This window comes from Aplidium turbinatum, chromosome 15 (genome assembly GCF_918807975.1).
Source record: "Aplidium turbinatum chromosome 15, kaAplTurb1.1, whole genome shotgun sequence".
Taxonomy (NCBI): Eukaryota; Metazoa; Chordata; class Ascidiacea; order Aplousobranchia; family Polyclinidae; genus Aplidium; species Aplidium turbinatum.
Genome location: NC_137486.1, coordinates 12,218,004 through 12,245,927, shown reverse-complemented (window position 1 = coordinate 12,245,927; position 27,924 = coordinate 12,218,004). Strand labels below are relative to the sequence as shown.

The 27,924-nt window shown below is 38.4% G+C and overlaps 1 protein-coding gene across 1 annotated transcript in view; it reads left to right on the top strand.

Annotated features, from left to right (window-relative positions):
• The window catches only part of LOC145783975 (uncharacterized), a 67,825-nt gene that overhangs the window by 25,686 nt on the left and 14,215 nt on the right, over positions 1-27,924 (top strand). Inside the window, exons 6-9 of the mRNA XM_082595736.1 lie at positions 1,145-1,282; positions 5,013-5,240; positions 14,065-14,193; positions 25,209-25,212. Of these exons, the coding sequence (XP_082451862.1) occupies positions 1,145-1,282; positions 5,013-5,240; positions 14,065-14,193; positions 25,209-25,212 (499 nt within the window). The remainder of the gene's footprint in view (positions 1-1,144; positions 1,283-5,012; positions 5,241-14,064; positions 14,194-25,208; positions 25,213-27,924) is intronic.

Genomic DNA, 27,924 nt, shown 5'->3' with positions numbered 1-27,924 from the left:
CGTTGGGCTCGCAGTCGAGAGCCTGCATGTTCGACTCCAGCCACCCACACTTGCTGTTGTTTCTCTGGGCAAGAAACTTTACGATAATTGCCTCTACTCAGTGATCGATTTCGAGTAATGGGTAGAACCAAATTTCAGTCATAAGTAGAGTAGACAACCGCAAACAGACATTGCCGTCGGCTGCAGCGTGGGTCAGGTGTACGTCGGAAAGCGTACACCGATGCATAGCGCTCAAGTCCGCTTTCTCGCAATGCAGGATAAAGATAATAAAAAAAACAAAAAAACAAACAAGCAAATGAAGAATTAAGCTTACTTCCCGATCCCTATTTGACGGGAGCTAATCAGTTTATGACCTTAATATCCTGTCTTAAATTGTATGAACATAATGAAACAAATTTGATAGTTTGTACCCTGAGTTTGTACTGTAGACAAGGTATCTGAACAGTCTGAAGGACAAATAGCAAATCCGACTGTTAGACGGCAATCGTGATTCGGAGCTATGGTAGCCTATTCTACCAGGTTCTTGAAGTGAAAACTTATCTGAATGCATCATGTACCACTAGATGTCTACCAGCTAAAAGCTTTTAAGATGTTTGAACAGTGAGTTCCATCGTTAATTACTTAGCTTACTTTATAAATAGAATGCAAGTCTTTGTGAAGACTTTGGTAGGAACAATCTTCAGTTTAGAGGTTGAAGCTTCGGATTCTGTCGAATAGCTCAAAGAAAAGATTCAAGACAACGAAGGTGGGTGTTGTTCGACATAACATCATTGAATTCGAGATATGTAATAACAAAGTCACACTTTTGTGGCAAAAGCTCTACATTCTACAATAAACTGTTTTTACAATTTTATGTGAAACTGTCTGCTTTTAATACACTACAAATAGAATCAATTAATTGGCTTCTTGTGACGTTTAATCTATGTAAGTTACCTTCCCTTTAAGTTTTTAAGTTAAGCTTTTAAGCTTTTAAGTCCCTTTAAGCTTTTAAGTTACCTTCCCTGTAAAGCGAACCCAACTGTTAGACAACAATCGAGATTCGAAACTGTGGTATCCTGCGAGGTTCTTGGATTTGCAAACTCATCTGAACGCATCATGCACCACTGTATGTCTACCAGCTAACAATTTTAAATATGTTTAACAGTGAGTGTCGACGCTAAGTCGTACTTTATAAGCAGAATGGAGATCTTTGTGAAGACTTTGACAGGAAAAACCTTTGAAATTGAGGTTGAAGCATCGGCTTCTGTTGAAGAGCTCAAAAAAAAGATTCAAGACAAAGAAGGTGCTTGTTGCTCGAAATAACATGAATTAACATTAAATTGATACTATACAAATAGTATGGCTGAATATTTATGATGTACAATTTGTGCAAGTAAATCCCCCCCCCCTTTAGCTTTTCTTATCATATTTTTGTTCATCAAGTAGGTTACTTGTTTGTGGCAAATTCTTTTGTTTTTTTGTAGCCTAATTGTCTTTTGTTTAGTTAATACGACATTATTATAGACTTACTTCACAATGTATTAACGATCTGTTTTAGTGTGATGCTGCGAGTTTGCTGTGGTAATAGTGAATTGCAGTAGCTTTCGGGACACAGTATCCTATACTGAACATCACATCGCCCTTCTGCAAACTAGCATACCAAGCTCGATGGAAAGAACACAACGAAAACAAGCACCGATCTACCAATGACGACAACAATCTATCGACAAGAATGTCGCAGTTTTCTCGCAACGACGACCTTCACAAACCACCGCAGGCGAGTGAAGTACTAGAACACAAGCTGTGAATTGCATCAATCAAGATCCAAGACATTCTGTATACATCTTCCGTGACAAACACCTGTAGAACCTCTCAAAAAAGGATTTCTCGACCATCAAACGCTTAAAAGCAAAGGACATGACATATCACCCCAGCGACAAAGGCGGTGAATTTTGCATCATTGAAACAGAACGCTACGATGCAGCGGCCCAACAACACCTGAGCGACCCAAAAGTATAGGCTACATAACTTCAAGGATCACAAAAGCGCAAACCATGGAACGAAAACTTAACAACACATGGAGGACTGTAGCCACCAGAGCTCAACTACCACATCACGTGACTAAATCTTACATCATTAATTAAACAACTCAAGTATGCCACGATTCTACCACCTGATCAAGACTCATCAAGAACGACCTGACATTAAGATTCGTCCAATTGTCTCAAGTAAAAACGGGCCAGCCGCCAAACTGTCACACCTATAGTCTGCACAGCGCCGGATTAACATAGGGGCAGATGTAACAGCTGCTACGGGCCCCGCGCTTGGTAAGCAAAACATTTTTTTTGCCAAAAAAATGTCGAACATAGTTGGTAAGTAATTTTTGGCTTGCAAACTAGAATTGCATTATAGGAGAATATTATAGTTACATGATTAAATTACTAGTCCCAACGTCTTGTCCCTTCCTAATTATTGTAAACTTTATATCTATGTATTCTTTGCTGCTTCAACACACCGGTTCGTTCTGGAGTGTTCAGGTGGTGGAGTGCTAAAGAGACTTTCTGCAACACGATGATCCGCAAGAGCTGATGCCATTAAGGTTATTAAAGAACATTTTCCTTTCATAAAGGAAGCACTGGAGAAACTTTCGAATCACCAAGAGCAAAATTCAGAATGTCGACAGCAGGCAATGGACTCCCCGAGAAAACAAAGTTGCTCAAAACTGGAATCTTAGTGTTTTTTTAGAATAGCTTATTCGATCGCTTCCAGCCAACTCAAGCCTCTCTTCAAGCAAAGCAGCAAAATCTCAACATTGCTTCAGCGTTATGTGCCTCTTTGGCAGGGTCCCTACAGACTTTCATAGAACAATTCGCTAAGTTTGAGTCGGAGGCACAGAAGCTGACTTAAGTGCCGGATTACCGACCAACAAGTACAAGAAGAATTGTCCGAAATCGAAGGCGCGATGAGGATGTAGGCAGTGGCCAACACATGACCCAACACCTGCGCAGATCCAAAAAAGCGCTGACAGACTTCCAGAAGCATATTCCCAGGACTTGGAAGACAGATTGAAAGATGAACTACCTCAGTTTTCAGAATTCGTAAAGCACATTGCTATTGATTGCTTTTCTCCAAAACTCACCTATTTCACTTTGATTAAGGCAAACAACATTGACATCACGTTTCCTAACATAATAATTGCACATTTGCAGAGAACAAAATGCGTCGAAAAGACCTTTGAATGATATTGTTGAAGTTTTATATTTCTCCTTGCAAATAAAACATTGCACTAGACTTTTGTTGTTGCAGAATGTAGATCAATTACTTCCCGGTCATTATCTGTACATCTAATCAATCTGCTACAGGCCTCGCACTTGGTTAATCCGGTACTGAGTCTGCACCCGACTCAACCCCTTATTGAAAGACATTCCGCCACACCTTAAAAACAGTCAAGAATTATTCAACCAATTCAGAGGCATGCAAGAGACCCCCTGAGAAAATTCAACTTCCCTTTAGCCTAGATGTTACAACAATGTACACTTCCGTCCCTTCTAATGAAGCGATCAACAATGTGATCCAAAAACTGCTGACATGAAGAACACAGTTCTGCAGCCCGTTACAACCTGAAGAAATCGGTTCTGTTTTCGAGATTATCTTTCAAAACAACGTCTTCACATTCAAGGAGAATTTCTATAGCCAAGTTGACGGTCTACCAATGGGAAACGCCACATCTGGAATCCTCGCCATTCTATTCATGGACACCCTAGAAAAGCAGACACTGAGGAACCAGACAAACCTCACTTTCTACAGACGATACGTTGACGACACATTCTTGCTGACAGTCAACAACACAGAAACTTTAGCCATTCAAAACGCCCTCAATCAAGCGCACCCAGCTATTAACTTTGAAATGAAACTACCAACAGCAGAAAATCTAATCTCACCACTAGACTTCACTATAAAGATCGACAGAGACGGCACAATCCACCACGAGTCCTTCCAGAAAAAAGCAAATGAAAAACTACTCCCACACTTCGACTCGGCCCTATACCCACCATTATCAAGAAGACCATAATCTTTAACGAAATATAGAGAAGAAAAGATAGATGTTCCTCACCCAATGGAGCAACACCACATAAGTGACGAAACGAGAAGACGATCGAGGACAACGGATACCCCAAAGATTTTCTTAAGCAACAACCCAGATGACGACGACACCAGCAAAATAGACAAACACCATATAACCTAATACATTTTGAATTTCTCTTTATTAGCGACAACGCGGACCATAAAGTAAAGAAAGTTTTCAAAGACCTGGATTTGCCAGTCCGCCTCTTTCGACGCTCACGAACCCTCCAAAACACCTTTCAAAAACGACAAAAATCCGAACCTTGCCGGCTACAAGACTGCCCACTATGGAACGACGACATGTGTACCACCAAGAACTAATTGGGTCTATTGCTGATAAGAACCATAAGAACACTTCAATAACTGCCCAATATCTACAGAGATTTTAAACGCTAGTGGCAAAAATATGTTTCTTTGTGGCTCAGCTACATCAGCATTGTTGTTGAGGTAAAAGACGAACAGAGAAGATGATTGGATTAGAGAAATTATCCTTCCATTTGTGAAACAAATGCTATAGTAAAAGGATTTAGATTAGTGTTTTTGACATAAATCTTTTCTACATTTCTGAGTAATTGCTACAACCCAAGTGAATTATTATTATCAATGGCTGACACAAAATTTGGTACTTGGAATCTGGAATGTTGCACCTATTATGGTGGCGTTGATTTAAATCTGTGGCGCTGATTTAAATTTATAACTGATTTAAAAATGATTTAAATGGCATCAGAATAGTAGATGAAGAATAATGTGTTTGCTATGGTTTGCTATACATGATTCAGTGCTATCTATTTGTGAAATATTTTTCACCTCAGGCAAAAAATACTATTTTTTTTTCAGCTTCTAGCTTTCTTTTGTTCAGCCAGTGCTGAAAGACATTTTAACCTATTTGACCAACAAGGTATGTTTAGGGATTCCGATCGATCAACAACGACTAATATTTGCCGGAAAGAACTTAGATGGTGGAAAGCTCAGTGACTACAAAATCGGACCCAAAGTTACACTTCACTTGGTATTGAGGATTAGAGGAGGATACAGGTTCGGTGTGTGGTGCACTTCGACAGGAGAGTTCATTCCAATAGTGTTTGAGGAATCGGACTCGATTGAAAAAGTCAAAAATATGATTCAAGATAGTGAAGGTGGGAAACGTAGAAGCCTTGTTCAATAAAATCTGATGATGATTTTTTTCTTGGTTGTCTTTTTCTCGATATACCATGCATGAATATAACTTTTCTAGTCTGTCATCACTCACCAGCACTCCAGCATTGTTCCCTTTAAGATGCGCAACTGCGCAGTAACACCAGTCAATTTGCGTAGAGTGATTTGAATTATTGATTTCTGTGAGCTTACAGCATTTCAAACGTAAAACAAAGCTTTCAAGTTTAACTTCTACAGCAGTGGTTTTTTAGAGAACAGCTGGTTTGGTTCACTTGGTGTAAAACGTCTTGCAAAGAAGACAAATAAAGAAGTTTTACACCAAGTGAACCAAACCAGATCCCTGTTAAAAAGTATGAAAACCAGACAACATAAATTTCTCGGCCATGTAATAAGAAAGCAAAAACTGGAGCATCTCTCTTAACTGGTAAAATTTTTGGAAAGCGGACACCTAGCAGACAAAGACAAACTCATCTGAAACAATTTAACGACAAGACAGAAACAATCATCCATGCAACATAATTATAATAGGAATATTTGGTCTAAATTATTTATCTGAGGCCGTCGATGCCTGGTTCAGGCAAGGCAGTTGAAGAAGAAAAAGAAGAAGTGGTTTTCAAACTCCGCCTACTCCCTGATAGACACATGGTCAAAGTGATCATGGAACTCATCCACAACAAAAGTTTTACCCTTACAACCTGAAACGGAAAACCTAGGCGACTGCGGCGTCTCAAAAACAATGTCCCACAAAGATAATTTTGGCACCCCTTCTTTTCAACGTCTATATTTAATATGCATGATATATCATCTACAAGATCTGATAAATATGCATACGCTGATGACTTGGCCATCTTGCACTCTGCGAAAGACTGGCAATCATTAGAAACGACGTTGAGCCAAGACATGACGACCATATCTGGATGCCTCCATTAATAAAAACTGCAGCTCAGCGAAAGTAAAACGTTGACAGCAGCCTTCCATTCCAACAGCAAGGAAGCTCAACGTGACCTGAAAGTGAACATCAACGGCAATATCTTGCCGTCTTGGCCAGAGCCAATTTAACTTGGGGTTACGCTTGACAGGTCATGCACATGCCGTCACCATTTACAGTCACTTGGCAAAAAATGACGCCTCGCATCGCTTTGCTAAAACGCTTGGCAGGCACAACGTGGGATGCAGACGCTGACACCTTGCGCACTGCAACCCTGGCTCTAGTTCACTCTAATGCTAAATACTACGCCTCTGTCTGGTGCCGCAATGCCCACATCCGCTTCATCGACCGGCCAATCAACGACGCATTGTGAACTGTGACTGGATACCTGCAGCCAACTTCACCTCAGGAACCCTCCCGGCGGCTAAAGTCAAGGCACTCCTATGTGCCAGCTACCGCTGAATTATTACAACCATTCAGCGATAATACCATCAGCGCAGCACATTATATGGAAGACACTTGGAATGCAGCATGGTGTGCCGCCGATACCAAACTCCATGGTTTTATACTTCACCCAGTGGCTCGCACCCTAGTATGGACTTGTCCTGGCCGACTTGAATTAAGCTTAACAGAATCCGAACAGGAGTTGGCCGCTTCAATTCCAACATGTACAAGTGGAGTTTGGCTCCCTCATCGGCCTGCGAATGCGGCGTAGAGGAACAAACTGCTGATCACGTCATTCATGAATGTGCCATTTACAAGGCACCAAATGGAATGCATGGTATGGCAGCACAGCTACACTCACCTGGCTTTCCATCACCTGCCCTGAAATTTGAACAATCCTGTCTCATACGAAACAAGAAGACTAACTTTTTGATGGAAGCTGTTACATTGAAAAACTATACATGATAGAAGTTACCGTTACTTAAAGTTAGTTTTGTTTTATTAAATGCATTTCAGAAATTCATTTACTTACATGCTGTTACAATGAGAAAAGTGTTCAGGCTCTCGCGCACGTTGACTGCTAGGGGCATTTTTAAAAACTTTCCCAGAAAGCCAAAGTATTTTTTTTCAAAACTCGTTGAAAACTGTTTTTTATATGACTTTTTATGTAAGTTACACCTGTTTGCCATCATTATTCGATTAATAATAAAGTCATAATTTTTAAAATTTTGTCACCGGCACATCATGTAAAACATAATAAACACATATGTTATATACTGTATGTATAACACATATGCTACATAAGCTATAGCTGTAATTATGAAGTAACTTTTCCAACATCCCAAACAACCTTTAAAAAAAACTTACATACAATTACAATGCATACAATTACAATTACCATACAATTACAAACTTACATACAAAGCATTAGTTGCGTTTAGCAGCCATTTTGGGGTGATTGGTCACATGCATACCAAATCATTACACTCAGTAAAACATCCAGTATTTGTAAGATATTATCATGTTTGGATCACCAACACTTGAAAAAGGAAGAGGACATACAACACCTCTAGACTCCACACTTTGTTTTAGACGCTGGACCCATGCCATTAGGAAAAGAGCTCAGTGGACTTGCCTGGGTACAGTTGAATTGTCTCCGCTCGGGTGTTGGGCGCTTCGGATCCTTGAAGCACAGGTGGGGTCTTATCAGCATTTGCGGCATACAACTGTGGTACAGAGGAACATACCGCAGACTACATACTCTACCACTGCCTGACTTTCATTTCACCGAGGACAGTTGGTCTGTCAACGCTGGAGGACTTTATCATCAAGTGGCTGTTCGAAGAATACCCGGACATGTGACCCCGGTGAAATGTAGTCTAAAAGCAATTTCTCATGCACAGAAAGAAGAACATGTTTTCTGGTGATCTAATGTGTCATTCACATTTTATAACTAGGTTTTTAGCCGGGTTTTTAGTTATAACATTAGGCGCCAATGATATATACCAGAATGGTGTCCGACGTTTTTTTTGTAAACAATTGTTCGTAAAACAATTCTTCGTAAACAAATGTTCGTAAAATTAATTCTTCGTAACACAATTTTTCGTAAAGCATTTCTTCGTGGATGCAATTGACCATAACACTAATTGGTTACAATAAACAGTTACAGTAATTAATTAGGGTAGCGTAGAGGTCAGTGGCGTACCGTGACCACTTTGACAGGGTGTTCAGTGACGGCAAAGCAACAGCGGGGGTCTGGGGTCCCCCCCAGAAAATTTTTAAAATTAACATTGAATTTGGTGCGTTCTGAGAGCATTTTCAGCATAAATTCTGAACATGAACAGAACTGACAAAAATAATGTTGTCGGAATGGAGAAGAATACAAAATAGATATTTATTTGACAGCGCCTATTGAATGAAAGACTTAATAATATCAAACATTAAGTTGCATTTCTAAAGTCACATAATACTTCAGTTCAGTTTTTATTTCCGACCATCAAAACGAACAATTTTACTTGCCATAACACAGCAGGAGTCTGAAAAAACGCGAAAGTTAAAGCGTGCTCGAGATGGAAATGATTTACTTCATGCAAGGATCAGGCACGGTCGCAACACTTTGAGAAATGTACAAGCGAATTAAAAACAAACAGGTGAAAGTTAAAACAATAACAAAGCAACTCGATAATAAACAAGAAAATAAAGCTGTTGCCATAAGCTTTGTTGCAGATTCAGATAAGCTATAGTCCTAATTTACTGGCACTTGGTGCATAAAAAACATTTTATCTTATCTTGTTTCCAACTCTGATCACCTCAAACTCTAATCCAATGTTTCTCAACCTTTTTTGGCCCAACGCCGCCTTTATGAACTGGAAAAATTTTACCGCCCCCCCCCCAAAACAAAAACGATTAATTATGAAAAGCGAATATAAAACAAGAAATATTATTAATAACTTACTACAAAAAGTGCTCAATGTCAAGCAAAAAGCCAAGGAGAGCGAATTACATCAAATAGGCTAGTTAGTTACCAGTCTCTAAAACCCTTACAGCCTGTTTTACCCTAAAAGGGGGATTATCAGAAGGTCCTTATTCCAGTAGAATTCTATTTCTATTAGAATAAGGACCTTTTGATGATCCCTTTTTAGGGTGAAACAGGCTGTAACGGTTTTAGAGACTGTTAGATTAATTATATTTGATGAAAAGCAAATATGTATTTGCGAGCATGAAAACTGTATATACTGTAGGTCTATACTGGTAGTCAATGTGAACCTTGGGCTTGGTGAGAAAGTGCCAGTTTCTTCACATCAGGTGTAAAGCCAGTGAGAAACAATCGAAGATCACCTCTTACGGATATGTCAAGTGGGTTTCGCTTTTCGCTGTTTTTTTATGTAGCAGAACAACACAGCTGAATCCCTTTTCCACCAGGTATGAGGTAGGAAATGCTACTACGAAGATAACGAAATCGTTACGCTGGACGGTAGATGGGTTAAACCAGAATGCCCCTAGTCATCAAAACGCCCCCTTTAATCCGAAGTAATCATAACGCCCCCCTGCAAAATCAAAACGCCCCCTGGGGGGCGGTACCGCTCCCGTTGAGAACCACTGCTCTAATCCAACAAGCTAAAACTTGCTATTGCCTGGGATTCCCCCAATGACGCGCCAAGGTGTTCAGATCAGCGAGTGAACAGCCTGGCTTAACTAAAACCATTGCTGTTTTCGCTGCCTTGTGACGTCATTTTTCTTAATTGTTTATTTTAAATAGCACTCGCCAAGCTGTCAGTGCACACCCAGCTTAAAGGTAATGACCGAAAAAATTTAAAGGCAATGACCTCAAACGTTGGAGTATTAAAATTAGAAGGGGACGAGTTTTGCAATTGAAAAGAAAGCAATCAGCATGCAGCAAGATGTTAGAATATCATGAAAGTAAAGAACATCGACAACCGATGGAAATTTTCTTTTTTTCTGAATTTCTTGGGGTGTTCAGTGAACACCTTTAACACCCTAAATATACGCCACTGGTAGAGATGTGACGTACTGTAGACGAGCAGACATAGTGTAGACTCCATGATTCAGAATGGCATTGCACTTTGTGCGCAGCGAAAAAGGAAAGCCAAAACTTTTGTATGGTGGCCAGCTTTATTACAAAGATAGTACACTTAAAGCACAAGGGCAAGAAACTACTTAGGCGATTGGAAATTTGAGAATTTTCAAAGAAAATGTCCTGCACGAGTAACAATAGGGGCGCCGAAACGATTTTGGCTGGGGAGCAAGATTATGAAAAAGGGCACTTTTGTTGCTGAAAGGTCAATTTTTTAAAAAGTTTTAAGATAAGATATCGCGATAATGCTCATCTATCAGCTCACTATCGAGTAATGATACAAGTGTCTGGTATACAATGAAGGACATCAATCATGCTATTTTATAATGTTGTAACCTACTGTGTTGCAGAATTTTGTGCTGTGAATATTATTTTGAGACAAAAATGAAATTATAATTAGGCTAAAAGCGAACAGCAGAAATTGTTATATTGCAAAATGTGCAGTATAGCTTACATGAGTATGACCTTAAAAGGGCATCATTGCTTCCCTTCCCCTCCATGATGCCCCCCTGCTTCCGGCGCCCTTGAATAACAACTGAAAAATTGACCTATCACCTGTTTACGAACAATTCACCTATACGAAGAATTGATGTATGTTTAAGTATGTATACGAAGAAATGATTTACGAAGAATTGTTTTACGAGGAATTAATTTTACGAACATCTGTTTACGAACAATTGTTTTACGAACAACTGTTTACGAACAATTCACCTATAACCTACCAGAATATACCTCACTTACGCGTGTACACCAAACATTCAGAATACACTGAAAAGGGCATTGGGTATCTAACAACAATGTTATACTTCGCGCTATATAAAAAAGTAGGTGTCTAACACATATGTTATACTGGCTCCCATAGGAATATCATTGTGCAACACATATGTTATATGCACGACAGTCAGTATGACAAAAAGCATTTATATTAGAGGCAAAAAACGACTAAACTTAGGTAAAACGTTGTTAAATTTTTCTGGGGGCCAGCCCTCAGATCTCACCTATTTTCATACTTTTTCATACCTTAAATGTTATATTTTTATTTTTTTGTAAATTGCTGTTTTGATCGGAGCTAGGTGCCCTCCATTTTTGTTTTTACATCCGCTACTTTCCAATAAGTGATGATTTTGTCGAGTCAAATCTATCTTGACTAAGCAACAAAAACAGGTGACGACAGTGAAATGAAAAGTGTGATCACCGGAAATGCGCGAAACAAAAAAAAAGCTGTTTGAATTAATTTTGTCATTTTTTTGCGTTCTTTGATACTTTGAGATTAGGCCTACTTACAACAATTTACTAAATTCACAATTTACTTGCAACTTTGCAAAAGCAGCCTCAAAATATTTATGTTAACTAAAATAAATTATTGCGCACTGAAATTTTTTCTTAGAGGAACACTGATCACCGGAACAGTAGCCAACTCGGGGTTCAGAAAAGCAAATTTGCTCTGAAAGCTTTATCCTAATCATGTTTACAGCGTCGAAATCTTGTTTTCAATTTGCGCTTATATATTTTTCTTTTGGTTTTTGAATCTTTATCTTCGGACTGACAAAGCTTCTGACAAGTTATTCCTGACAGATTGGTATACTTGTAGAGACTTTGAACCATTGACGCAGGGCCGTTTCCCGAGATTGACAGACTGGAGTTTCCGATAGTTGTTGAAGTGTTGTTGCCTAGGAATTATTCCATTCAATACGTGTCGTTGAATGGACAGCAGTGCTGAAATGAGTTGTTCTAGCGCTCACCCCAAGAGCCGAACCAGCTCACCTTGATCTTGAGTCTGGCTCTTAACTACAGAGCTAACGGGCTGGATGCACTGCCGGATTAACTATAGTAGCAGATGTAGCAGCTGCTACGGGCCCGGCGCTTCACAAGGCCCCGCGCTTGGTGAGCAAAACATTTTTTTTGCAAAAAACTGTCGAACATAGTTGGTAGGTAATTTTTGGCTTGCAAACCGGAATGACATGGGAGAATATTATAGTTGTAGGATTAAATTACTTAGTCCCAACGTCTTATCCCTTCCTAATTATTGTAAACTTTAAAAACGGGTAATTTCCGCTGGAGGCAACTGCCTGATCGAGTGCCACGAGCCCACCGTAGGCTGCTAGTTGTTTGAAAGATTATTCGACTGTACTGATTGATTGATTGAATCTTTATCCTCGGACTGGGAAAGCTTCTTGCAGAGCTTAATCCTGGCAGTTTCGCATACTTGTAGAGGCTTGGAATCACTGACGCAGGCCCGGTCACCGAGATTGACAGAGTGAAGTTTCCGATTGCTGAAGTCTTGTTGCGGGGGAATTATTCCATCCATAAGATGCCGCTGAATGGAGAGCAGTCCTTAACGTGCGTTGCTCAAGCGCACACCCCGACAGTCGAACCAGCGCAGCTTGATCTTGAAGCTTTTTCGTTTCAGAAGTCACGCGCTAACCAACTGAGCTATCTGTACACCAGTGAGAAGAGTATCAATCTTGCCGATTGCCTTGGGACAGAGTTATCACAACGGGTCCAACATGAGCGGAAAATATAACGGAGTAAGCCTACAGGCACTTGTCAAAAAAAAAATGGTGCTATTGCAGAATATGTTCCATGCTATGCTCATTGCTCATTCGTTGAATTTAGTTGGTGTATGCGCTGCACAATCGTGTCCAGAAACATTTCAGTTCTTTGACTTCGTTGAAAATATCTAGGCTATGTAGGCTATTCTTTGCTGCTTCAACACGCCGGTAGTCCGTTCTGGAGTGTTCAGAGGCGCAGAAGCTGACTCAAGTGCCGGATCACCGACCAACAAGCACAGAAAGAATTGTCCAAAATTGAACGCACGAAGAGAATGTAGGTACTAGGTAGTGGCCGTTCAGTTTCAGATGCAATGGATATCAACTAAAGACAGATTCCGGTGGAAGTTTTCTTTGCAGTATTGGACAGCCTACAATCTGCGCTGGCGCAACGTCGCAAGGCATACACCAATTCGTAAACCACATTGCTATTGATTGCTCCTTTCCAGAACTCAACTATTTCACTTCGATTAAAGAAAACAATATTGACACCACGTTTCCTAACATTGACAATTTGTTACGCATTTATCTATGTATGATGGTAACTAATTGTACTGGAGAGAGATTTTTTAAAATTGAAGTTGATTAAAAACTGGCCTATCTGCGAAACATGATGGTCGATGTGGCAAGAGCGGCTACACTATAATCAAAAATATCAAATCTGTAAAATATTCAATTACTTCCCAGTCATTATCTGTAGGCTACAGTGTACATCAAATAAATCTGCTACAGGTCCCGCACTTGGTTAATCCGGCACTGGCTGGATGAACGGTGAGTGGCCATATCTGACAGCGGCTTGACTGCAGCTCTGCGAGTTATGTTAAAAAAGTACAGTAATTGAAACTATTTTATTATTTTTGTTGATTTTTCCGTGTCTTACTTTATAATAAAATTGTGTTCGAGAAGTGTCTAAATAAGTTAAAATCTTGCCAGAGGATATCTCACCATTGGGTGTGGTGTAATGATTACTTTCGCAATAGTTGCAACGTTCATCTGATTAACATTGCAACTATTGCTAGGGGGGTTAACAGTGATGAGGAATATCAAACCTTTTTTTTTTTTTTTTTAGCGCACACCGTTTCGACCTTTCGGCCTCCTCAGTGCAGTGGGTGAATATCAAACTTTTTAGTATACAAGTGTAGTGATGTTGTTACAGCTCCGTCTAGCGTTATGCACTTTTTTATTCTAGCAGTACCTTAACTAAAACTTTACAATTATAATTACTTTTTCTTTACATCTTTGGAAAAAACTCAAGGTTGGTGAAATTATGACAGCGATTATCGTAACAGGAATATCTTTGGCACGACAAAGTATCTTTTTCGAGCATGAGGAGCTTGAGGATAATAAAACCTGGAGTGATTACAACATTCATGAATCCAAATGTCCTTATCCCATTCAGTTGGTGTTGGATCTCCATGGTCCGATAAATGATTTCTCGGAGCAAGGTATCGATGCAAACATTCCGTCATCCATGATGTGGAACTTGGAAGGCTTAGAGGCAGCCAGCAACAGACCTGCTAACAATCTAGACAATATCTCATACAACTTATTGTAGAATTTTGTATATGTTTTTGAAGAGGATAGTTCGTACAAGAATACTAAAATTTGTTTGTTTTGCTTTGTGGTTTCTTCTGTGTATCGCTTATAACCGATTGTGATAAATGGTCTAATTCTTTATTGTGTATTGCTGCATGGCGTTATAATATCAACGTGAAAGATAGTCAAATGTTGCTTTTTCGTTAAATGAATAATGTAAAATTTTAGGAGTTTTTTAACCCTATTTAAGTCTATGGTGAGCTACCGAATGTAACATTGTTGACGTGTTGGTTCCATGCCATAACAAGATATTGCCGACAATTCATTTTAAGGTTAAATTTATTTGGAAATTAACTTTCCTTCTTCGAAAAAAAAAATCTTGTAGATCATTACGACATTCATTGTTTAAGTAGTTTACATTACAACAAGCTGTTCAATTGGCTACTTTTGAAAAACTCAAAGCTGATAATTTGTGCAACCCTTTGAAATAGTTATAACTGTAACTGAAACTATTTAAGTTTGCATCATGATTGTCAACTGGTTCTATTCATCATTGTTTTCTTCACTGTTGAATTCAACGTTATTGTTTGCTATTTGGTTGACTTAGCTTCACTCCCGCTACATTCATTCGACAAAAACCTGACGGGTTTATTTTACCAAATCATTCATTTTATTAATTCTTAATTTTCTTCGGAGCCCGGGGTGATGCTAACTGTTGGCAAACAAGTGTTGCCATAGATTTTGCTACGGCAACCTTCAACCTTGATAAACTTCCCAGCAAACGTAAAGCAACAAGAACCTATTTTAATCCAAACCAGTTTGACTGATCATGATATTTTTCGTCTTTTATCTAATAATTAAATTTCCATCACCCACCTATTTAATTATTATTGTTTTACAATCCATATCCCACTACGTTGTCATTTTTTAAACATCTGTGTTCAAATGCTGCCGAAATGAAAAGCAGGCTGTAAACTTTATGTTGCTTGGGCGTGTAGTAAGACAACAGCTAACAACTCAACTCAATTCACTTTAAAGCAGTCAAGAAAGTTTTGTTGAGAAATTGCTCCATTTTTATTGGGATATGTTTAGGCCATTTCTCAACTATTAAAATCCGTTGACGTTGAATCGATGTAAAGAAGGAAGGATATTTGCTAGTGGGAACTTACACAACAATTCTATTGTGATTTATTTGGCTGTAAATATCTTTTTGGTTCTTTCTGATCTGTTCTATTCTTATTATTCTTAATATAATTATTATTGTGACACGTGATACAACTTACAATTGTAAATAATAAACATTGAAAAGATGAGATGGTTAGAATTCTTGTAGTCAGTGGTAAAGAGACTGATAGAAGAAAGCGATTTTACCTTTGAAGAATTAAATTTTAATTGAAGTCATTTTTTTTTCTCGATCTAGTTCCCCGGATATGTTTTCTAACGGCGTATTTAGGAGAAAAAAGCACCCAAAGTTGGCTATACCAGAGTTGCCAGAAAAAATGCTTGAAATAAACATGTTTTAACGCACTGGTATTAATTTGTTAAAAATACTTTCAATCAATAGTTACGCAATCCTATATTGACTGACGACATAAATATAATGTTTAGAGAAAACATAAGTAGCAGGTTTCATTTGAGTGAAGTTTGTAAAATCAAATTAGTTTTGTCACAAAATTTAGATTGATTTATATCTTTTCAGGAAAAATTACAGCAAAAGATTTTGAAAACTGATTAATCCAACTCTCAGTTTCCAAATTTTACATCTGATAGAACTTCAAACTGCTATTTGCTTTGGTGTCTTTCTAAAATCTAAATCAGTGTTTCTCAACCTTTTTTGGCTCAACGCCCCCTTCATGAACTGGCAAAATTTGACCGCCCCCCAACAAAAACGATTAATTACGAAAAGCGAAAAAAAATACTATTAATACTACAAAAATTGCTCAAAGCCAAGCAGAGTGAATTACATCAAATATAGACTAGTTACCAGTCTCTAAAACCCTTACAGCCTGTTTTACCCTAAAAGGGGGATCATCAGAAAGTCTTTAAGTTATTCAAATGATTGATGATCCCCCTTTTAGGGTGAAACAGGCTGTAAGGGTTTTAGAGACTAGTAACCATATTTGATGAAAAGCAAATATATATTTGCGAGCATGAAAACAGTATAGGCCTACTGGTAGTCAGTGTGAACCTTGGACTTGGTGAGAAAGTGCCAGTTTCTTCAGCCAGTGAGAAACATTCGAAGATCATCTCTTTTGGATACCGTATGTCAAGTGGGTTTCCCTGTTTGGTAGGCTATGTGGCAGAACAACACAGCTGAATCCCTTTTCCACCAGGTATGAGGTAGGAAATGCTACCACGAAGATAAGATACGAGCTCTTTGACGAAATCGTTACGCTGGGCGGTAGATGGTTTAAACCAGAATGTGCCCTAATAATCAAAACGCCCCCCTTAAGCCGAGGTAATCATATCGCCCCCTGAAAAATCAAAACGCCCCCGGGGGCGGTACCGCCTTCTTTGAGAACCACTGATCTTAATGAAGGCGTAGAAACTTTTTACGTCAAAATAAAAATTTTACGTACTTTCATATTGAAAAATAAATAATAAAATACAGAAAATTTTTTTTGAGAATTTAAGTAAAGTTCAACCAGCCTCATGTTTAAAAAGAATATATATTTCGCTGCATGGTAATGAGCATCTTCAGTTCTGCAAACAAATTACTGCAATGAGTGCTGCATAAAGGGAAACTATGCTGTCAGCCTCTATAATCAAAATTAAGATAATGAGCAAAATTTCTTCAACATTTTTCTTAAAAAATTTCTTAATGTGTAAATGTTGAAGAAATTTTGCTCATCATCTTAATTTTGATTATAGAGGCTTACAGCATAGGTTCCCTTTATACAGCACTCATTGCAGTAATTTGTTTGCAGAACTGAAGGTGCTCGTTACCATGTAGCGAAATATATATTCTTTTTAAACATGAGGCTGGTTGAACTTTACTTAAATTCTCAAAATTTTTTTTTGATGTGATCAAGTCAACCGCTTCTTGCTGACGGCGTGCCAGGGTTAGGTCTCGGTGTCTCAGATGACATTCACTTTAATAAAATACAGGTAATGATTCTAAGCAAAGTTAAATTGAATAAAAATATCGACAATGTCCTTAAAAAAGTCATTTTATGTCCTTGAATGTAGATCTGGCAACACTTCGAAACGCTTTCATATCACTTGTGCATATTGTATTACGCTATATAGATAATAGTTGGTTGGTTTTGAGTCTTCATCTTTGGACTGACAAAGCCATGATAGGTTCTGATAGTTTCGCATACTTGTAGAGGCCTTTAACCCAGAGCCGGTTACCGAGATTGACACAGTGAAGTTTTCCGGTTGTTACCTGGGAATTATTCCATCCATTAGATGCCGCTGAATGGAGAACAGTGCTTAAAATGCGACGCTTTCGTGCACTCCCCGAGAGTCGAACCAGCTCCGCTTGATCTTGAAGCTTCTTCGTTCACGAAGTCACGCGCTAACCAACTAACCTATCCGGGCGGCGAAATTTTTTTTCCCACGAGATTTCTGTCTCATTGATTTTAGTCACTCTAAACGTAAGATTTTCCGAAAGTGCTTGAGAGATTGGTTGATTCAGATTGCGAAATAACTATTTGCCAATAAAATTCTGCAATGATAATAAAATATAAGCTTTCCCTAACCCTACTTTTTTGAAAAGCTCTTGTGCACCGCAAAAATTAATTTAAAGAAAAAATAAAGTTTGACTTCAACGGGCGTCGAATCCTCGTTCTCACGATTACTAGGCAGAGGATGATACCACTGAACCAACCGTGCCAACGAGAGAATATTGCATTCACACGGTTTTAATACAAACTTTTACCAAAATATGTAAATGAGACAGAAATCTCGTGGGAAAAAATATTTCGCATCCGGGCGGACAGTGAGATAAAAATTTCTTCATTGGCAATTATATAAGCATCTTATTGTGACCGTGAATAAACAAGGGTCGAGGGGCTCTGCCTTTTACCACCTTTGAGCAGTGGCGGCGACTCGGGCTAGATGTTTGATCACATGTCGAGGAGCTATTAGATTAATAGGTCATCCAGTTTGCGCAGGCCATGCTCGCCATTTGGCGCATGATAAATGGCTCAGTTGCTGATGATGTGGTCTGAAATATGTTCCCCTTGGCGCAATTGCGGATGGTGCCATCACCCATTTGTGCATGTTGGAGCGAAATAGTCCGACGCCAGTGCGCAGGCGATTAAGTCGCACCCATGTCTTTCTTGGCAAAAGCATCCCGGTACGCAGGCCCAGTCACGGAAACTGACAGAGTGAAGCTTCCTCTTGTTGAAGTGTTGATGTTTGTGAATAATTCCATCTAAGAGATGTCGCTAAAAGGAAAGCAATTTTAAAAATGTGTTGCACAAGTCCCCATTGTGAAGTCTAAACCAGGGTTGCTTGATCATGCCGTCGCTTCCAGCAATGACGCTTGCCGTGTTCTGTGCAGCCTCACGTTGCATATGTATTTGTTTTTCCAGCCAGCAAATCAGTATTTTCTATTATTGTTCTTACGTCTGCAGACGTTAAATCAAGGCAAAATATGACGGATATGTTGACTTGGTTTTGTTTGACTTTTGATACGCGTTTCCACGCCAATATCTGGTGCTTGACGATGGTCTACGATTGGCCATGACTTATTTACATTGAGTTTTATTTGTATTATCTTGCAATGTCGAAGACTGAATAGTTTCAAAGGAAGAAATTGGTCAGATTTGAAATGAGCAACCAAACGGAAAAACTGATTTCGATTTGATAATATTGAACAGCTCATATTCCCTAATTTGGTGCCTGAATCAAAGGGTGGGATGTAACCACAACGGGATATAACCACAACAAAAGGACTCCAGCAGATTACGCAAAATGGACAAAAGCACAACATGTAACAATTCAATTAAAAACGGTTAAAAGAGAGGAGGCTTCGCCAGTGCTATGTCCAGTGCCATGAGATTGCCGGTGCGTCTGTACAAGGATATCAGAGTAGGGAATTTTCGACTGAAACGCAAAAATTACGTGATTAAGTTGTCAAGATTGGCAGAATATCGTTTCCGCATAGGAGTCTTTAAAACGCGTTGCACAAGCGCATACCCAGAGAGCTGAACCAGGGCCGCTTGATCTTGCGGTTCTTCACTGCCACGTTGCTTGCCGTTCTTTTCATCAGTATTTTTACAACCAATTGTTTTAACGTCTGCAGACGTTAAATCAAGATATGAAACGACTGTTTTGTTGATTGGGTTTTGTTTGACTTTTGATACGTGTTGCTTTGTCAATCATTTACCATGATTAATTGTTGGTCATCACTTATTGTGTTTTAAATTGCAACATATACCAAACCTATTAGCTTGCCAGTTGTAGGCTACAACAATTTAATTTTAAAGTGTCTACGACTGCGCAAAGGTCAAGCATCAGTTTTACTAGGTCGGGTCATATTTACGTTGTCGCAACGTTGAATATTTGTTAAAGTTTCTTGGCAGCCGATTTGTAGCAAGAATTGACAGCGATAGACACGTGTTTCGCCCATGAGGCTGGGCTTATCAGTATCGCACCGTATTCTGCCACAAATTTATTCGACCACCGCTTTACCAGTCAGTTTAACTCTTATCTTTGTGGAAACAAAGAAAGAGCCAACAAAACCAGCAGGCACCAGGGCAGAGGACATGAGTGCTAGCGAGTGCTCAGCCTTGTGCTGATAGCCGGGAAGAACGCCCCTCTCTTCACATTTGTTAAAGTGATAACATTTTTTAGTTACAAAAGGTATAATCCTGTATTGTCGAATACAATAATTTCAAATGGAAATGTGGTTCAGATTTGAAATAAACAACCAAATAAAGGAGAACTCATTTTGATCCGTTGTTATTGAATAGTTCATATAACTTATCATCTAGTTTGGTGCTAGCATTATAACATAGGACAGGTTATAAGCACAACCAATGGCGTGCGCAGATTTTTTTGAAGGGTTTCATTTCATCATGTTGATGAACATGCTTGTTTCAATTAAAAATGCCTGATTTGCAGCCTGTAGCCAGCTTGAATAATTCTGTAGCCTAGACGTAAGCCAGCAGGTGCATAGATACACAGCAGAGATCTACAGATTTTAGAATTTAAAATCCAAATCCACTTCCAGATTTCAACTTATAATCCAAATGCAGATTATAAGCATTGTAAAATCCTAATCTGGTTAAATTCGACAACATATTAACATTAAAAGTGAGAAACTTACAGTCACCTTTCCAGTAGACAGAAGCTACTTTTAAAACAATCTATTGCAACTAAACTTAATTATAACCCATTACCTTGCAGTGTAATCCGGAAAAAAACGAACTGTTGATATAATCAAACAAGCACAATTGACCAATGACAATTACCAATATCTTTTTACCAGCGATGAAAGTTGAACTTTTTTCCATGAAAGTTGAATTTTTCTCATAGTAACAATCTCAGGATTTGAAAACCATGTGCCGAAATCTCAAACCCTATTGTAACAAAGCAATTAAGAGTAAATCTACTTGTGGCAGTGTTTAATTTCTAAACCAAAAACTTTCGAAGCGCACTCTCTTATATAAATCAAAATTTAGAAGCGAGCAAGCGGCAAACCGCTCACGTCTTGATGTCGTTGTAAGAGATAAACTTTTACCAGATCTCTAAATATTTTTTCATACCAATTTATTAAAAGCAAGCCAAACGACGACATACGATCAACCAGCAGAACATTGACCGATATCAACCAGCAGAACTACACGGCGCCAGGGATGGAGGAACCATTTTAAAAGTAGGTGGGCCCAGAGGCGCAGCAGTCAAAGTCAGTCCAACTTCTGGGGGGCTTCGCCCCCCAGACCCCCTTAGCATTGCTGCATTCCAAAGACTTTACATCATTTATACATTGAGTTTTCATGATTGCCTTTCGTACCAACAAGGGAAAATTTACTATTCTTAGGCTCAATTTGGCCAAAACATTTACAAAATTGTTAAATTGCTTTATAGTGCTGTACAAAATATGGCGGTGAACACACAAATGAAAAAGAAACAATACACACACAGTTATAATACCACCTGAGATAAATAATCTGCAGCATTATACAGTAGGCTGTGCGCATATGTGACAGCCGTATAGCACCAATATGCAAATATAATACTGGCATGAACAATGCACAGCTAATTACCACAAAGTTTCAATAGGTACCAGAAGTACCGGTACTAGTAGCCTACCGTATATACACATATTTAACAGTTAGCAAAGTTATGCGGGAGTAACAGCCTGCAGTACTATGTGCATACACAACAGCTGCACCACCAATATACAAATATAATGGGACTACTGGTATCTAACAACAACAAGGTTCCTTCAATTGTCACTATATAGGTGACTGCTACTGTATTACACTTGAAATTTTTTCCTAAAAAAGTTAATAGTACGATCATTGAAAGCAATAAATTCTTGGCAAATTGAGGTGAGATCAACCTGATCGATCAAGTTTTTGTGAATGTGTTCAACTGTTCATCCTATAGTTCAAGTGCACTTGGGTTAATCTGCTTTTTAAGTAACTTTTCACCAGTCTGTGGCAAGAAAAAGACCTTTTTGCTGTATAGCATTAAACATAGGAATTTTCAGGTAAAACTGTAGACTATCAGTTTTGATAGATTTATGTAAATGTTTTATCTATGTCAACAGCTTGAGTTAGTTTTCGAAAGAATTAGCATCAATATCCCCATCTAGCTGGGTTTAAGTGCCTTCTTTTAAAGACAAAGTTGCTGCATCCCCTACCTCTACTGCAGCTAAAATTACTTTCTCTATATCACAAAAACTGCAGGTTATCTTGGTCAAATCTTTTGCTACCTTTTCAAACATATTTGGCTTTCAAAAGTGGGTGGGCCAGGCCCACCCAGAAAATAAAGTAGGTGGGCCCAGGCCCACGTGGTTCCTCTATCCTGCACGGCGCTAAAGTGAAATCGATAGTAACCGTCGCAGGAGCTATACAGATGAACATTTCAGGACTGGTGGAAAATGAGAGTTAGGAATTACAAAGGGTTTGGAAAACCATCAATTTTGAGGTTGAAGCTGCGGATTCTGTAGAAAAGATTAGACAGACAGAGAAGGTGTGTTTTTTGCATAAGATAAACTAATATTAAAACTTCACAAGTTTTTAAGCTATTGCTGAGTATTTATGACGTTTAATTAGTCCAAGCAAATTTCCTCCTATTCAGCTTTTTCCTCACTTCATGTTGATCAAGCAGGGCAGGCTACTTGTTTGTGGCAAATATTCTTGTTTCACTGTATGCTACTTTTCTTTTGTTTGGTGAGTAGGGCAAGTGTGGGACCTATGGAACACTTTTTTTGAAGTGGTCATAACTTTTGTATTTTAACTTCAAACAACCTAAATTTTGGATTATATCATGCTGGTGGGTGGTTTTAACTTACGATAAAGCGAAATAAAAATATGTTGATTGGTTAGCTAGTTACAAGAAAAAACAAAAATTTAGCAAAATGTTCCATTGGTCCCACCCTTATGGGACCAATGGAACACCCGATGGGACCTATGGAACGCTATAGCATTAAAGCTAAAAGCACTGCTCATTGTCAAGCAAAATCTAGATTTTTAACAAAGCACCACGGAAAACATTCAACACCAATCGAAAAAAACGAATACACAGAAAAATAACAAAAAATGAAACCCAGAAAATAAAGTCACGTGGTAAAGTTGTTAGGCTACTAAAAATATTAAAAACGTAAAAACTCTACCCCTCCGAATTTAAACTTTCTTACTGAAGTGCAGGCGTGTCCAAGATATCACCTTTCAAAGTGAATTCTTTATTCCGAAGTTTTCAGTAAAAACACTATGCAACGAACATTATATAGCCTATTAAACAGTGTTGCCACCAACAAATTTTGGGTAATAGGGTTCACATTGAACAGTAACATTTTGGCAACGACTGCATGCAGAGCTTATTTAAAACCGCAGTGTCTCTTTCTTAGTTTTTTACCATTTAAATGACAAATCCAGCCAGAATATTGATAGCGCCCCTTAGAGATGGACACCTATGTGAAACAGTGTTCCATAGGTCCCACATAGCCATGATGTTTAGATCTGGTTGTAAATTTGAAATGATGCACTTCACTGTGCTGCATTCTTGTTTATATACTGTTTAAATAAATGGTTTTATCGGAGATTCTGCGCTAAGAGTCCTGCTTGCCCTAAACTCCTGAAGAATTCTTACAAAGTTAGACCTCAAAGGTACATTTTCAAGCTCAAAAACATAAAAAAGCGTTTGTGTCTTTCAAAACAGCCTTTTCCAGAATTTTCAAAGTTGATTTCTGCTCACATGTCAAAACGGTGTTTCCAAATATAAATATTTTTTTAAATCCACTTTTGGTTTAGGAGCAAATCTGGTGTTCCATAGGTCCCACACTTCCCCTACGCTATCGTGTATGTTTCTTTGACGCTGTTGACGTGTAATTTGCTGTCAGAGAAAGGACTACAGTACAGTAGGCTACTACATAGCCTACAATTTTTTAACACATTTCTAAGTACACGATCACAAGTATAGATAGTAGGCTATATGCTACCAAGCATATAATAAGTAGCCTGAAAAAACATGTAAACAGTAAAGAATCGATAATTCTGAAAAGATATTAATTATTACAACTGTAAATTAATCTGCCAAAAAAAATCTCTAAACCTGTACTTCCTGAGAAGATATTAAATATTACAACTGTAATTTAATCTGCAAAAAAACCCCTCTAAACCTGAATTCCTGAAAAGATATTAAATATTATAACCGTAATCCAATCTGCACAAAAAAAAACTCCAGAATTACTAAGGACAGCCTCCATCCGCCACATAAAGTTTCAATCAATTTGTCCCAATGGAAACCAAGCAACATGATGGCAACATTTATGACATCACAAAGAAGCAAAATGCTTGTTATGATCGGCGCAACCTGTAGTAATCTGAACAGAATGAATAAAAATTGTTTTTAAACCTGTAAAAATTAAATGAGATTTATAACCTGTAAAAATCAAATGAAATTTAATTTTTTCAAAATTATAACCTGTAAAAATCCCAAGGAATTGTGATGATGTAACCTGTAGTGTCCTGAACAAATGAAATAAAATCTGTTTATAAACCTGTAAAAATTAAATGAGATTTATAGCCTGTAAAAATCAAATGAAATTTTAAAAACCTGTGAAAATCAAAAGGAATTTATTTTATTTTGAAGTACTTGAGTTTAAATTTGTTTCTATGACGACATTTGCCGACCAGTTCCGAACGCTTGTTCAAAAGGTGGCCACTATCAGCCTTCAGAATGGCCAGCTTTTCAGCCAAACATAGGCCACAATTGTTACGACCACCACCACTATAAGGCCGAGCACAGCTGTGGATGGACCAAGTTATTTTAGGATCAACACCCTTGTCCTTAAGGTCCCAAACTGCCTTAGATAGTTCGGTGCTGTTTCGTTTAGACCTACCCATGAAGGTACATTTATGGTTGGAAAAACGTTTTTTAAAAGTAGTTTCGCAACAACCAATGTAATTAAGAACCTTCGGGCTGTTATCAATGGTAGCTTTGTAAACAATGGCCTTCTGCAAGCATTGCCCATTCAAAGGACATTCTGGCCTCACCCTACAATTGCAACCAGGCTGCGATGGTATATTATCAGCCTGCAATATTGCTTTATTGTGGGAGGATATGACGCTTGCAACATTCGGAGTACAACTGTAGCTCAGCTTAATAGTATTACGGTTGAATATTTTGTGCAATCTATGATGGGGTGGAAAGTGTATGGAAACAAGTTTGAAAAATTCCTTACCAATATTGCTATCAACCTGCAAGCTGAAAGGAGGGTTAAACCATAAAATTTTCCGGCTCCTTTTCCTAGATGTTCTTAAGTTATTAGCAGGGTTGTAGCAAACTCTCTCCGCAAAACCACTTTTCAAAAGGGCATCATTATAAACAGATGCGGTCTTATCAAATTCATTTTGGCCAAATGATGTGGCGGACAATCGCTTTGAAATCATAGTCGGGATTTGTCTCTTAATGTTGGGTGGGTGATTGGACTGGGCATGGATGTAAATTGGATCATTATTGGGTTTTCTATAAGGCCAGAATTTACCAGATAGCAAATTCAAAGTGACGTCAAGAAAATCAGTTTCAATTAGACCAGTATCCACAGTAATATTTAAGCCATGTTGTTTAAATAATTGAATGACATTCTTTCTCAAACGATCAATCTTAGGGCCGGATAAATTACGCAAAATAGCCAGACCATCATCACGATATAAGCCAACAGATAGAGCTCAAACTATGGCAGGCGGTGAAGAGAATGGCTACTGACGTCATGGTGTGCGCCAAAATACAAGAAAATGGAAACGAAGTTGTAAAAATGCATTGTTTCGTCCAATAGAAAGCTCTCTGTATCAAGATAGCCCAGCTGAGCGAAAGAAAAATAAGCGAAGGAAAGAAAATGTACTAAATGTTGCGTTTTCTTTATGTTCAGTCAGGACGCACAGTCCACAAACATTGATATGCTACATAAAAGAGGAGTTTTGTGCAGGGCCAGATTTAGAGAATAAAAGGCTCTAGGCCATTGTCCACTTTAGGCCCCTAACTTCCACTCTAACAGCCATAAAAACGAGTATTTCAAGCAACCACTTTTTCGATAGTGAATTTATTAGTGATGGAGAAATATGCACGCAAGCAGGGACGTCTCCAGCACATAACTTCGGGGTGGGGAAAAAATGAGTAAGCTATTATATTACACATGTCAGTAATCCCGGCAGCATGGGAGTTTGGGGTACCTCCCCCATAAAATTTTGAAAAAAATGTCTTAAAATTGCCCATTCTGAGAACACTTTCAGAGCTAATTAATAGTAAAGCTTTGTCAAATGATACTGCAACTGAGTGCAAAAAGTTTATTCAATTTACATTAAACCAAAACAACTGCATTGTTTTGTTCTGTTTATTTGCATCATTGCGAGACCTGACAGTCAACCAATGAATTATTTGTCAGAAACGGGTCTGCTACTATTCGGTGAGAGCCCTATTCGGTGATTTCTTTGAATTTTTTTTTGAAAATTATCGGGTACCGTAACCTAATTAAAACCCCTAACCCCAAACCCCCTAACCCCTAACCCCAAACCCCCTAACCCCAAACCCCAAAACCCAAACCCCCCAAAAAAACCAAAACCCCCAAAAATCCAAACCCCCCAAATCCCAAAAAAACCCAAAAACCCCAACCCCCCAAAAAACCCAAACCCCAAAAACCCCCAAAACCCCCTAACCCCAAAACCGCAACCCCTATCCCCTAACCCTATAACGGCAATGATAATTAGGCTACGGCGCTCAATAATTTAAAAAAAAACTCACCGAATAGGGCTCTCACCGAAAAAGGCTCTCACCGAATAGGGAACTCACCGAATCGGACTCACCGAATCGGGCCATTCCGGTAAGAAACAGTACAATGTTTGGAATATGCAAGTTTTATATGCACTGCAAAACTGACACAAGTTGCCATACTGACAGAGAGACAACGAAACAACCATACAGTCTGCTAGTCAATTGCCACCTCACAGAAACGATGATTTTGTCATTTCAGACACACAAAAAAGGCAACTGACATTGACAGTACCGGTATATCAATATCTATTAGCCAATAGCCTAGCTTAAAAGTCTGTTAGTCAGTGCATATATCAAAATATTTTTGGGGGCAATGGCCCTCCTGATTACGCTCCCGCACGCAAGTGTTGAAATTATCCATTTAAAGACAACCAAATTTTGTAATTTGATTGTAAACATTTGTGTGAAAATTTAGGCTACTGTAAAATAGGAAATGTTGGTCAAAGAAAATAGCTACCTAACATCGTTCGTTAAAAATTAGCAGATAATTTTCTCAATGATATTAACAATGAAGCCATTTTCAAAGTAACCATTAAAAATGTAATCTTTAACCTATGTCATATTTCCTTTTCATGAAAAGCAAACACACAAGAAATTTAATTTAGATTACGACCTGTTTATGAATACTTATACTTTACTTTATTACAACTGTTTGCCAGAAAATTTTACATTATTACCAGGTGAAAGTTTCTCCAAATATATAGGCTATGTAGGCCTATAAACGTTTATAAATATACGTGGTACATTTTAAATTTTGAGGTTACAGAGTTCAGCCTTTTTAGTCTAGTGGTAAATCCGGTACTGCTTATGTGTCTTTCCTTTAACGACTGTCCCGGACATGTATTTTTCTGAATGTGACCCTCTAGGAAAAAAAAATTAGACACCCCTGTTAAACACAATCCCAGGCCTACAATAGTTTGAGGTTTTTATATTCATAAGATGCGAATGTACCTGTTGTAGTGTATTGAAATGTGATTATTATGTTATGCTTATGACCGGTTACCAGATTATCTTTTGGCAACCCTGGCAAGTATCCCGGAAGTACATTCTGTTGTCAGTAATTAATCACAGTGGAAGTGTACGTTATTTCTGTATATAATACACCAGTAAACAGACAGAATATGACATTTGGCGACGAAGAAAATATTTAAATCTGTAGC